This window comes from Triticum dicoccoides, chromosome 3B (assembly GCF_002162155.2).
Source record: "Triticum dicoccoides isolate Atlit2015 ecotype Zavitan chromosome 3B, WEW_v2.0, whole genome shotgun sequence".
Lineage (NCBI taxonomy): Eukaryota > Viridiplantae > Streptophyta > Magnoliopsida > Poales > Poaceae > Triticum > Triticum dicoccoides.
In genome coordinates this window covers 8,240,568-8,252,483 of record NC_041385.1, presented here as the reverse complement: position 1 = coordinate 8,252,483, position 11,916 = coordinate 8,240,568, and the positions used below count along the sequence as shown (strand labels likewise).

General features: G+C 42.2%; 1 protein-coding gene and 1 pseudogene across 1 annotated transcript; both read right to left on the bottom strand.

Moving 5' to 3' along the window:
* Positions 1-659: 659 nt before the first annotated feature.
* LOC119274328 lies at positions 660-3,880 on the bottom strand. The gene is made up of 3 exons (XM_037555001.1): positions 2,373-3,880; positions 1,547-1,640; positions 660-1,047 (listed from the first exon to the last, which is right to left on the bottom strand). Exons 1-2 carry the CDS (start codon positions 3,823-3,825, stop codon positions 1,594-1,596), a joined length of 1,500 nt encoding a protein of 499 aa, XP_037410898.1. The 5' UTR covers positions 3,826-3,880; the 3' UTR covers positions 660-1,047; positions 1,547-1,593.
* Positions 3,881-7,637: 3,757 nt separating this feature from the next.
* LOC119274326 lies at positions 7,638-11,896 on the bottom strand (annotated as a pseudogene).
* Between the last annotated feature and the right edge of the window lie 20 nt (positions 11,897-11,916).

Genomic DNA, 11,916 nt, shown 5'->3' with positions numbered 1-11,916 from the left:
AGAGGGATAATCACAGCAGGAAACACTAGCACTGATGAGGAATGCACTGTAAAAATACTGAAGCTCCATACTAAACTGTCAAACTGCAAAAAATAAAGCTACTTGTGATCCATGCCTTTCTTTCTTTCTTTCTTTACATATCAAAGGAAATGGAAGTCACCTGCCTGCTCATCATCTGAGTATATACAGAGAGGGGCCGCAATTTGTCGCAACAAAGTTATGCCTCTGTCTGCCAGGATCATAAAGGCCTCTGCAAACCACATGAAACCATGCGGATGCAGCAAGTGTATGTCATCATATCAGCTCAGGGACATACATATGTTGCTCCAATCATGCCAATATATATCACCACTTCATCAGCATATATGTTGGCAACTAGATCCCAGCACATACACGAACTGCGGCATATCAAGTTCTAGTGTAATGCATAGCATATTTTTGGTACATGTATCAAGGGGTTTGGATCAGGTATCGTCCAACTAATACCACACTGATATATTAGATATCAGATTTCATCAGGTTGTCAGAACAGATTCACATTCAGATAAAGCCTGCCACCGCTGAAGCTTCCGACATCTCCAGGACCTCACATCAGCCAAATATGTACCGCGTATAGACTTGCTGCCATTCAGTCATGTATCTACAGCAGAAAACAGCTGTTGCGAGAATGACGAGTCCTCTAGCTCATTCATATTCAAATTTCTTCAACAATAATATCAGTCGTAAACACCAAAAGTGAAATTGTGCTTTACGAGGGTTCATTTGCCATCACACTTCTCCATGCAAACAACGACTCAACTTTCTCTCTTTGCAACGAGGGTCACCACATACATAAACCAAGGGACGACGGAATCCGAATTGAAAAAATACTAGGGTATCCAAAAGCATCTTGCTACATTAGAAACTTAGCTAAAGCGCACACTTGGTAAGTTTCTTCATATAACATAAACACTGCCAACAACCCCGCCCAAAAAAAAACTGCCAACCACAATGATGGTGCGCGATAAACTCAATGACAGCAAAAAACTCCAGCAGCCCTTTCTTCACCTGGAGAACACAAAAGCATTAATCTGCAAGTAAGCTAATACAGATGAAGATAAAATCTAACAGAAGCACCCATGTAACTTTCTAGTGCACGAAACTAATGATAGCTCAGCAATATAAAGAAGAGTTATATCATACCCCCTCTAAAAAACGATGAGCTGTATCTCTTATGAATCCTGATGACAGCAAAAAAATCCTTCTGCCAGTTTAGCACGAATTAGTTGGGTGGTGGAGTTGAATGATGTGGCTGATGTTTGAAATAATAAAATGGCTACTAATATATTGCTTTCAGCTTATAGATCATGAAACAGCTGAAAGGGGTCACTATTTATTTGGCATCATCCCCATTTTACTAGTTTTTCTGTGTTATTAGATGTGTGAATCCCAATAGCCAAATGGTTAGTAGTTTGAGGGTGCATGTTGCTCACATTGGCTGCCAAATATTTTCCAAAGAGAAAATCAAACAGTTCAAATCTCATAGACTATATTCACAAGACCTTACCTGTTGAATCGCTTTTGTACATTAGCACACCGAACCAAATAGTCATCCTATGTCTCTTGCAACATTTCATCTCCATCACATCCACGAGCAATGGCTGCATTTATAAGCACAAGTATGAGAAAACAACAGTGAGTCTATTACATAGATGAACTGAAAAAAATGTAGGCAAAACAACTCACTTTTGGCAAGAGATAAAGAAAACTACATACTTTTAGCAACAAATATTTTTAAAGCAGCATAATGTATAAATAGCTACCTCATAATGAAGAATTTAGCTTATAACATGAAATCAGGAAAGGATCTATAATAAATCATCCCCCATATGAAGAAGAAAATAAAACAAAAACATCCATAGCTAAACACTACCAACAAAAGTGGTCTGGGTATTTAAGAAGCCTGACTACAGATAAGAGAAGTGGAAAAAGACTGTGTTATAAGTACTAGTCACTTGCAGGACAGTCTTGAACAACTGACAAAGGAAATTATTATTCTGGAAGTTACAGTTTCAACAAAAGTTCTTTTACGGAGTTCAGAAAAATAGCAACATTACAATTACTAGGCAGAAGAATATAGCTAGCTGAGGTTCCAAACATGCTGAATGAGTTAACCATTTGACATTTGAAATCATATTATTACTCATTTCATTTGATTTGTTATCTCCCAAGGATGAAGGCAACTATATCGAATGATAACACAAATTATGGCTATATCAATGAAACAATATGGTTATAAGTACATCTATCTAGCAAAGGTATTTGAGCATTCATATACAAACATAATAAGACTATGTTACTCATACAATATGAGGAATAATGAAGACAATCACCTGGCATATAGAAACTATTGAAAGGATGATGGCCATTAACATAGTGGGTTTCACAAAGTTTCCAAGATTGCATCGACTTGAGTTGAACCATATAGACACTCCAGCCCACATATATAAATATATCACCAGTATCCTCAGCATATCTCAGTCTAAATACCAACTCTGGCATCTCTCCTTTAACCCCAGGAGGGATCCCATGAATGTTATTCATTTCAATGGACTTGCACAACACCCATTTGGTATCACCATGACAATTGACGTTCCACTGCCACATTTGAATGCTACGGTAATAAGGAGACAATATGGCAAGACCAACAACACCATCCACCATCTGGATGATCTCACGTTGGTCATAGTTGTGGCGGACATCATTTATTTTGGGAGGCACTGTGATCAAAGCTAGGCTCTGACCATCCAAATCAAACTCAAATATATACATTCTGTGAGTGCACATCCAGTAAAGTGAATTACCAATAAGTGACCCATGAATATAAGCACCATGAAGCTGACATGGAGTCGGCGTTGAGATAAGATCGCTCCACATGCCAGTCTCTGAGGAGTAAACACATGCAAAGGCGGGCTGTGGACCATGACGGTAGGTGCTCGTCGACAGCAAAACCACCTTGAATGGGCTTGAGTGGCAGCTTCCATGCACGTGTCCATGGTCAGCAGCAGCACAGAGCACCTCCCCATCAAGGTAGCAGTCCCCCTTGAACTTGGACGGAACGGTCAGGCAGAGCTTCTTGCCGGTGATGGGAGCAATTACAATAAGCTCTGACCGTTGCCAGGGCATGATGAGGAGGCGGCCGTGGCGGCACCCCAGCAGTTTAACCCCCGTGCCATGGCCACTGTCAATGCCGTGGAGTCGCATGTGGAAGCGTTGAGGAGGGATACAGTCGGGAGGGTCCAGGACAGGTTTGAAAACGATACCATCGACGCTGTGCTTGAAGAAGCCGAGGAGGGGCGGCTTCCGGTGGTGTTGGCAGAATCGGCGTTGGAACCTGGGGTCGGTGACGGCGCATCGCCAGCGCTTGCAGACGGCGGAGGCGCGTGGAAGGGAGGAGGGCTGCGGCGGGAGACGGAGGAGGATCTCCCAAAGAAGATCTTCGATCTCAAGCGGCGAGCTGCCGCGGCGGCGACGACGACGACTGCGGCGGGTCACTCCGGATGCCTCCTCACCCGCGTGGACATGGGGACCGAGGCGCGCGCCGCTCCGGAGAGCCACTCCTTCGCCCTCCTCGCTCGCGTGCGCCTGGGGATGGAGGCGCGGGCTGCGGCGGCGGGCCACTCCGTCGCCGTCGTCACTGGCGTGGATCTGGGGATGGGGATGGAGGCGCGTGCTGCGGCGGCGGGCCACTGCTTGGCCCGGCTCACTCGCGTGGGTAGGTGGACGGAGGCGCGTGCGCGTGCGCGTGCGCGTGCTACGGCGGGGGGCATCCTGGGCCGCGCTCATCTCGCCGGCGGCGGCGGCGGCAAGACCTAGCCTTTTTAGTGAGACAGAGGAAGACGGGGGCGGAGATGTACTGGTACTGGTTTTTTTTTTTTTGAGGTGTATGTACTGGTACTGGTAGCAGCGGTGCAGTGGTTGATTCACTTCACTCCATCCTTGGTTGGGCTGGGCCGCTGACCAACCAAAAAAGTACTGTAAGTGGTATTGGGCCCCCACTCGACAGCTATGGACTAAAACAAATATGCTTAAAAAATATGAACATTCTCTTCTCACAAAAAAATAAGATGTATGAACATTCTTGATTAATTAATTAACTGAAATGAAATAAAGCCGTCTGTTCTAAAACAAGAAGCAGTTCAAGTTTCAGTTTCGATGAGTTGTTCAATCCATTCTGCTGGCATTAGTCCTTAGGCACCAAATTAGTATTGGAACCTGGTTGGCAGGGAGTCTCTATGTTCTTCTTTCCATTCCGCTGGTGATCTCAGTTGCCACCACGCCAAAGGATGCCTCACTGCAATTTCTGTTTCAGAGGAGTCGACATATACACTAGCTAGAAGGGTTGGGGGCGCTTTGCTGCGCCGTTGACGTTGTTGGCTTATTTAGAAAAACTACTCACTGTTTCAAAATGTAAGGTATTTGACTTCTTTTTCAAAAGTAAAACCTTTGAAGTTCAATCAAACTTATAGAGAAATATATCAAAATCCATAATATCAAATCGGTATGATTAGATTCATCATGAATTGAATTCCCATACTTATTTTTGTTTAATATTGTGGATACCGATATTTTTTTCTCTGAACTTGGTGAAAGTTAAAGAAATTTGACTTTTCAAAAACCTAATAACTCTTATATTTTGGAACTGATGTGGATATTTAGTTTGGAGGGTTGGGGAGATGATGGACTATGTTTTACCTTTTTTTTTTATAATGCGGTGATTTGATGAGCCTTTCATGTTGTGTCTCTGTGTTATCCGCTAACCAACATATATTTTATGTGGGGAAATTTCTATGTCGGCGGCTACATGTACCATAGTGATACTACAATATCATATGGTGACGATTCCCTTTTCTATGTGGTGGGAGGGTGCGCGGAATTGATGTGTTTCTATAGGCCAGTTGCTACTGATTGATATAAAAGTCGTTGGCCCGGTCAAAATCATAAACCAAATCCAAAATTGAATATATACCTCAACTGAATGAAATATTTCAAAATTAGGGAAAATAAGGAATTAACTCATTGAGAAATTGGATGACCCAATTCTAAATTGAAGACCTCAATTAATTATGTGGCCTTAAAACATGAAGCATAGTGTATAGTATAATTTTTTTGAATGTTAGAGTTTTGACAATTTGTTGACCTGATCAAAATCGGGTGACTCAATTCTAAATTAAAGACATCATTAATTTTGAGTCCTTAAAAATAGTAAGCACAGTGTGTAGTATCAAAGAATTAAATGAGAGAGCTTTGAGAAATTTTTTTATCCGGTCAAAATCGGGTGACTAATTCTAATTGAAGACCTCAATTGAATGTGGGATCTTTAAAACTAGGAAGCATAATGTTATAGAGGATGTGTATGATTTATATCTATGTATATTTATCTTTTCAAGTTGTTCTAAAAAAAACAAGCAGTTCAAGTTTCAGTTTCGCTGTCAATCGAGTGGTAACGAATTTGATTTAATAACACATTGGCATTAATCATTAGGCACCAAATTGGTGATTGGGAACCAGATGTGCCGTACGTGCATGCGCTGTTGAAGCTATTTGGCACCTTCTCTTGCTTGGACACCACCACACGACGTTGGCAGTGAAGCACCTTCTGCTGATGCATGATATGCCAAATAGCACATGTGCCATAGATTCACAAGATTATACTGATCACGACTAGCCAATCCAGAAGCAGAGGTGCTAATCCAATTCTTAATCCTTCCCAAGCCTAGTGGCACATATGCATGCCCTCAATTGGCAGCCAGTTTGGCGCATAGTGCCATGCACGGTATTCTCTCTATCTAAATTACACCAAAGTGTCCTCATCAGAGCTTATTTATATACCATCCCCACTTAGTATGGACCACATTTACATGTGCCTTAAACATGAAGATGGATATTTGTGGCGGCCATCAAAGTGGTTTTGTCCTTCTCAACTACGCTATGTACTGTGCAATTGCCTCGAATTCACAAGGGTTTGAAATAAATCGGAAGTAATGTATGAACCTGCACTATAGGGTGATGTGTTTATATATATATGCCATTTCCTAGCCTTTGAAACGATTGTGTACACTTGTAGTTATAAATATAGACTTTGCTCTGTCATGTTTCTTCATCTCGTTTTGCAAAAAAAAAGTTGCTTCATCTAGAGAATGGATACTCAGTTATGTTAACACTGTGTAATATCGGTCACCAGTGATAATAGAACTAAAGTTGCACCATTTAAATTTTGCAATTTCATTACATACATGCTCTTATAAATGTTCCTGGAGTGCCTGCCTCCTGTGGACCTTCACAGGCGAGAGTGCTCTCCGCGCCGTCCATATATACCCAGGTGGCGTGCCGCAGGGGCTCTCCGCGCCGTCCGATCTATCCGGACGGCGCTCACCCGGGCGACCCGCGCTCGAAGGTCCGTGGTGAGTGGATCGCGGACATGCCCGGGGCCACCGTCATGGGGCGGTTTTCGGGTGTGCGTGCGATATCCCTTTTTTGTGTTGTCCCCATGCGTCATGCTGGTTGTAGTGAGTCTATGTGCCATGGTTGTTGCAGTGATATTGCTTTGCACGCATAGTGCCGATGGAGGTATGTGAAGGTGTGTCTCCGATGGATCTTCCTTGATCCGGTTGGATTTGGTCTATGATGTATCATGTTTTCGGTCGATGGCGTAACCTTTTGGAGTATCTACACGTTCTTTTCGGTGTCTTCTTATCCGAGGGTGGCGATTTGCTACCCAGATTGCAGACATCGGCATCTTCTAGTCTACATCGGCGACTCATCGACGGCTACTTCTACAAGCGCCTCGGTTAAAACAAGTTTGCTCCACAAAGAAAAAGCTTCAGTGAAGGCGACGAGCTTTGTTCATGGCGCACTACCTGTAGATGCAAGAGGAATAGTTCAGCACCCCTAAGAATTTGCATGTAATCTTCTTTCTCTATGACGATGGTGGATTTTGCAGGGCTTGTGATACTTAATATATGACCTTATGACTTACCGAAACTACATAGAAAAATAAAATCATATTTTTTAAAATATATTTGTTACATTTTGTTTAGAAAATACACAAATATAGAAAAGGTGAAGTTATTAGAATTTTTGAGCGATTGAAGAATACCAGATGAGCCATCCGCCGTTCCACAGCCCAGACCGCGGACCGGCCCAACAATCCATTGGTAGTCTTCTCATTGCCCATTTGTACAGAGGAGGCCTGCCCAACCAACTCAGGCGCCTTATCCCCAACGGCCAGCGGGTGCCCGTATCTACCCTAGTCGGCGGCCGGCCGCCGGCGAGTGCTTACTCCGGCGACGCAGTACCCCGCCGGAGGCCGTCCCGCCGCGCAACTCAGATTCTCCGAGCTCCTCGTCTTGCCGAGTACCCCGCCGTCTCCGTCGCGTGTCACAGCCGAAGCAATCTGCCATGGTGAGTAATCCCTTTGCTCTCTCCTTTTGATTTCAGAACAGAAATGCTGCGTTTCTACTTTCTAGTAGCAGCTGGGGCAGTCTTGTGATTCTCAGGCCATCATAGGGCCATCTTGTGATTCTCACAGGGAAATGGCTACAGTTTCTGAGTGAAAGGGGATAAAATCACAGCAATGACAGGATACCCACTAGTACTCTAATTTAACAAGTTCTCATTATTCAGTGTTGACAAATCCAGCGCCATATGTTTCTAATTAATAGCATTACAACATGATAAGGTACAGATCAGGTGATCCATGTAGCAATACAATAATAAAGGTACAGATCAGGTGACCCATGTACGTAGTTCAGTTCAGTATGTAGTCGAATTAACATTCGACATGGAAGTACAAGGCATTACAGTTTGCAACACAGATGCGAGTTAACTTCGCTCAAACGTGTAATAAAATACACAAAAACACAGTGCATATTCATCTGTTTGTCGTGTTTTGTGGCATACGGCGATTGTCAGACGACACAAAGGGCTTGGGGGGAATCTGCAGGTTCTGCAACCTCCCTGTTAGCATGTTTACAACTTTCGTCATTGAAGGCCGATTCTTTGGGTTCCATTGGATACACCACAATGCCACAATAGTCAGCTGCCTCATCTTTTCTTTGTCTTCTACTGTCATTTCTGAAGTAAGCTCCCATTCATGCCCACTGATTACTCTCTCGTAGATCCACTCCGGGAGATATACCTCGTCCTGGTTCTCAACACTTGGGTCTGAGTTCCTCCGCTCGCTCACCATTTCCAACACCAGCATGCCGAAACTGTACACATCTGACTTGTAAGACACCCCTCCAAAGTTCCGAGAATATAGCTCTGGTGCGATGTATCCCATGGTGCCTCTTGCTGCAGTCAAGGTAACGATGCTTTGGTCCCTTGCACACAGCTTTGCAAGGCCAAAGTCTGAGATCTTCGGGTTGAAGTTGTAGTCCAGCAGGATGTTGTGTGGCTTGATGTCAAAATGGAGAATCCGCTGGTTGCAGCCTTGATGCAGGTATTCCATTCCTCGAGCAATTCCTAACGCAATATCTAGCATTTTGTTGGGTGCTAGGGGTTGTCGAGAAGTATTAGAAACTTGTGGAAATATGTATTTCTCCAGTGACTCATTAGGCATGAATTCGTAAATAAGAGCCTGTCTCATTCCTTCAGAGCAAAAGCCCAAGAGACGGACGATATTTGTATGGTGGATTAGTCCAATGGTTGCAACCTCATTGATGAATTCCTCTCCCTCTCCTGTGGAGCCCTCTAGCATCTTGACTGCCACAGGCACTCCATTTGGTAGCTCACCTTTGTACACACTTCCAAATCCACCTTGGCCGAGTTTATCCTTGAACCGTCTTGCTATCTTCTTAACTTCAGGGAAAGTGTACCTTGTGGGTTTTGATGAGCCATATGCCTTGAGAAACATTTCAACCTTCATATTTATCTCTTCATTGTACCTTGACTTCAAGGAGAGATATATCACAGTGGCCACAATCAATGAAAGAACTACAAATGCAGCTACAGATGAGGCTGTTGATTTAAAAGAAAAGAAATTAGTGTGTTGCATTCAGATAAGAAGCTTGGTAAGAAAATAAGAATTAGGCCGGTAACGAGACAACACAAAAGAGTTAGTGTGGTAAGCAATAAGAATTGCATGTAGAATGGAAAAAGGAATAAGAGTTTCAGCATTACCTGCAATTCGGATGGCACGCATATCTGCATGTAGGAAGAAGATCATTAATTTCGCTATGATTTAATGTAGACAAAAACAGAAAAAAAAACACTCAAATATGTTAGGAATCACTAATTCCTGATTGGTGTACGAGTTTCTTGTATGGATATAGGTTGCTTTCCTTGTTATTATGCTGATTGATATGTTCCCTTGTTATTTCTGACACGTGGTTTCAAGTATTTTGGACCTCAGACTTGTGGTATTATGTTGATTGATATGTTGCCTTGTTATGTTATAGCTGTACCATTGTGTGCTTACTTTTCTTTTACTTATCATGCAAGTCCAGTAACACATTAAAAGTACAAATTTTGGAAGAAGTACATTTACATGCTTATTACTTTGTAGTTAATATTTCTTTTGTATTTTAGTTGAGTATTGGGATTTTGAATTTTGAACAGGATTTAATTGAAGACAAGTTCGTTGAAATTAATGTTCATCGGTAATCACTATATGGGATGAAAGAACTGCGAGTGATATGATAGAATTCTGCTCAAAAGTAGGTATGAACATAAAAATATGATTGATTCCCATGAATACTGATGCACATTGATAAGACCGCGTATATGTTTCTTTAACATAAGATCTAAGTTCATTCAGCGACTAGTAAGAAAAATAATTTGTTGATTGGCTTCATAAGTTTACAAGTTACACCACTGTAGAAGTCAATAACGTGGCTAGAATAAAGAACATTAGTCAAACCTACAAAGTACACAGTTAATGAAATCAAACCTACTAAGCTTGACCTTATGGTCAAACAAAGCTTGTTCTTTAGATCTAAAAGACTAGCACTATCTGAAAAATATCCAATTGGTGAGAATTTTGCAAGTTAGTCAACCATTAATAATTTGGCCCTATAATTTGGCGCTGCCATTTCTTTACCAAAGTTTTGTGTGGGTATTTCCAGGGATGTGAACCTAGAGACTAGCTGTGTTTGAACAAGTTAACTATTGGTCTGATTTCATTATAGGTGAAAAATCCTGTGGGAAGATTAAAAATACTTAACATCAGAGTATAGGAGATCAACAAACTAGTAGATGGAGAAACAGAAAATCTAGAATGTCGTTCGAAAATAAAATGTTACACCATAATGAACATATGGGATTTAACTAGGGACATAACACAATACCATGTTGCTGGCAGAATGCTTGACGCCTTTGTGTGCTAAATCCACAGCGTCGACCTTCATGTTCACACTGTTGGCAGGCATCGGTAATGGTAGTGAGGTGCCAAGTGAAGGTTGTCTCACCAAAGTTGACGACTGCCTTTGCTTTTTCTTTGAAGGTGTCCGGGTCTGAGTTAGGGCCATGTTCATCATAGGTGAAGGGTATTGGGATGACTTTACTAATGGCCACACAGTTCCATGGGAGATCAGTAATGGATGCAGAAAATGATGCCAAATACCAGAATTGGGTAGCGTTGTTACTGAGACAAGAAGCTGGGCCAGCTATACTGTATGGATCCGCTGGTATGAAATCAGTTGAACAACGTACCAGGGTCGTAACTTGTGATGATTGAGGTTGTTTGTACACATCAGTTTCTAAATTTGTTGAGATGAGCTTCTGAAGTGGGCATTCCATCGATGATTCCACAAGCGGGATGACGTTGATGACACGGTGCCTGTAATAGATCGCGGTCACTCTGCAAGACCCAAGAACATGGTGATCCAGGATGGTGTCATGCCCGGAGCATGACAGCTGCATGCCTGGTGCGCCACACGATGGTGGGTCGATCGAAAGCCGGAACGGGAACCGGATCTCGGGTCCATGTTTGCTGCAGCGATGAGACGAACAAGTTCTTAGAAAATCTTGTTCCTCCGATGCTGCGTCCACATAGGATTCATAGGTGAGAAGACAGATCAGTAACACAGTGGCAAGAAATTTAGGCAAGTCCATGAAATGTATTGGAGTAAAGATGGACGAAGAGAAGGAAGGGAGTATCGAAAGTGGGCACTTGTCTTCTTTAACCTCCAATGAGTAATTATGATATGGTCGTCAGCTGTGCATCCAAGTAGGAGTTCCAGCTACCACTGAAACTTCTGCCATGTTCTGTGGCTGGGAAAGTTTATGGGAAAAATGAATGAATGCTTGTTTAGACTACTTTTCATATCACCACCTATATTTCTACTCTTTGGCATAATTGTACATAAGTCCAACTACATGAAACTTGCAGTATTCTACTGCAATAAACTCGTGAATTTGACATGGTAAAGCACCATGTGCAGAGGTTTGAATTGTGATAAGGCTTGTTGATCTGTTGTGATAACTACTTAAATTGTGACTGTAGTCCAGTCATGCATCATTGGAAATAATTGACCAGGTATTATGGAAATGCTCTCAGTTAGTCCTGTAAAGAAAAAAGCTTTTAGTTATTAGTTTATTTTAGTATCTTATCAGCCGGGCGTGGTTTAAATGCTCTCCGTTGTAACTTGTATTCCGCAGGCAATAGAAACGAGAGAAATATCAAATGTATCTGCCCATATAATCTACATGTGGTGTTAATGATATTTTGGGAAATTAGTTTTATATATGAGGGAAATAGTTTTTATATAGGAGGGGTTTAGGCAATTAGTTCAACTAAAATAAGGAATTAGATCGGCATTAGTCGTTGACAGAATTGCTAACTGAGTAGTACTCAATATCTCAAATGAATGATATTTTCTTAGCTGCCAATTTTTTCGTCCTTGTTATTTGTCATTGTCATATAAGGCACTAAAT

Excerpts from the sequence above, each read along its gene's own strand:
- LOC119274328 (XM_037555001.1), bottom strand. The coding sequence starts at position 3,825 with ATGAGCGCGGCCCAGGATGCCCCCCGCCGTAGCACGCGCACGCGCACG. Across the intron at positions 1,641-2,372 it reads CAATAGTTTCTATATGCCAG|CCATTGCTCGTGGATGTGAT; the intron begins GTGATTGTCTTC and ends TTATAAATGCAG.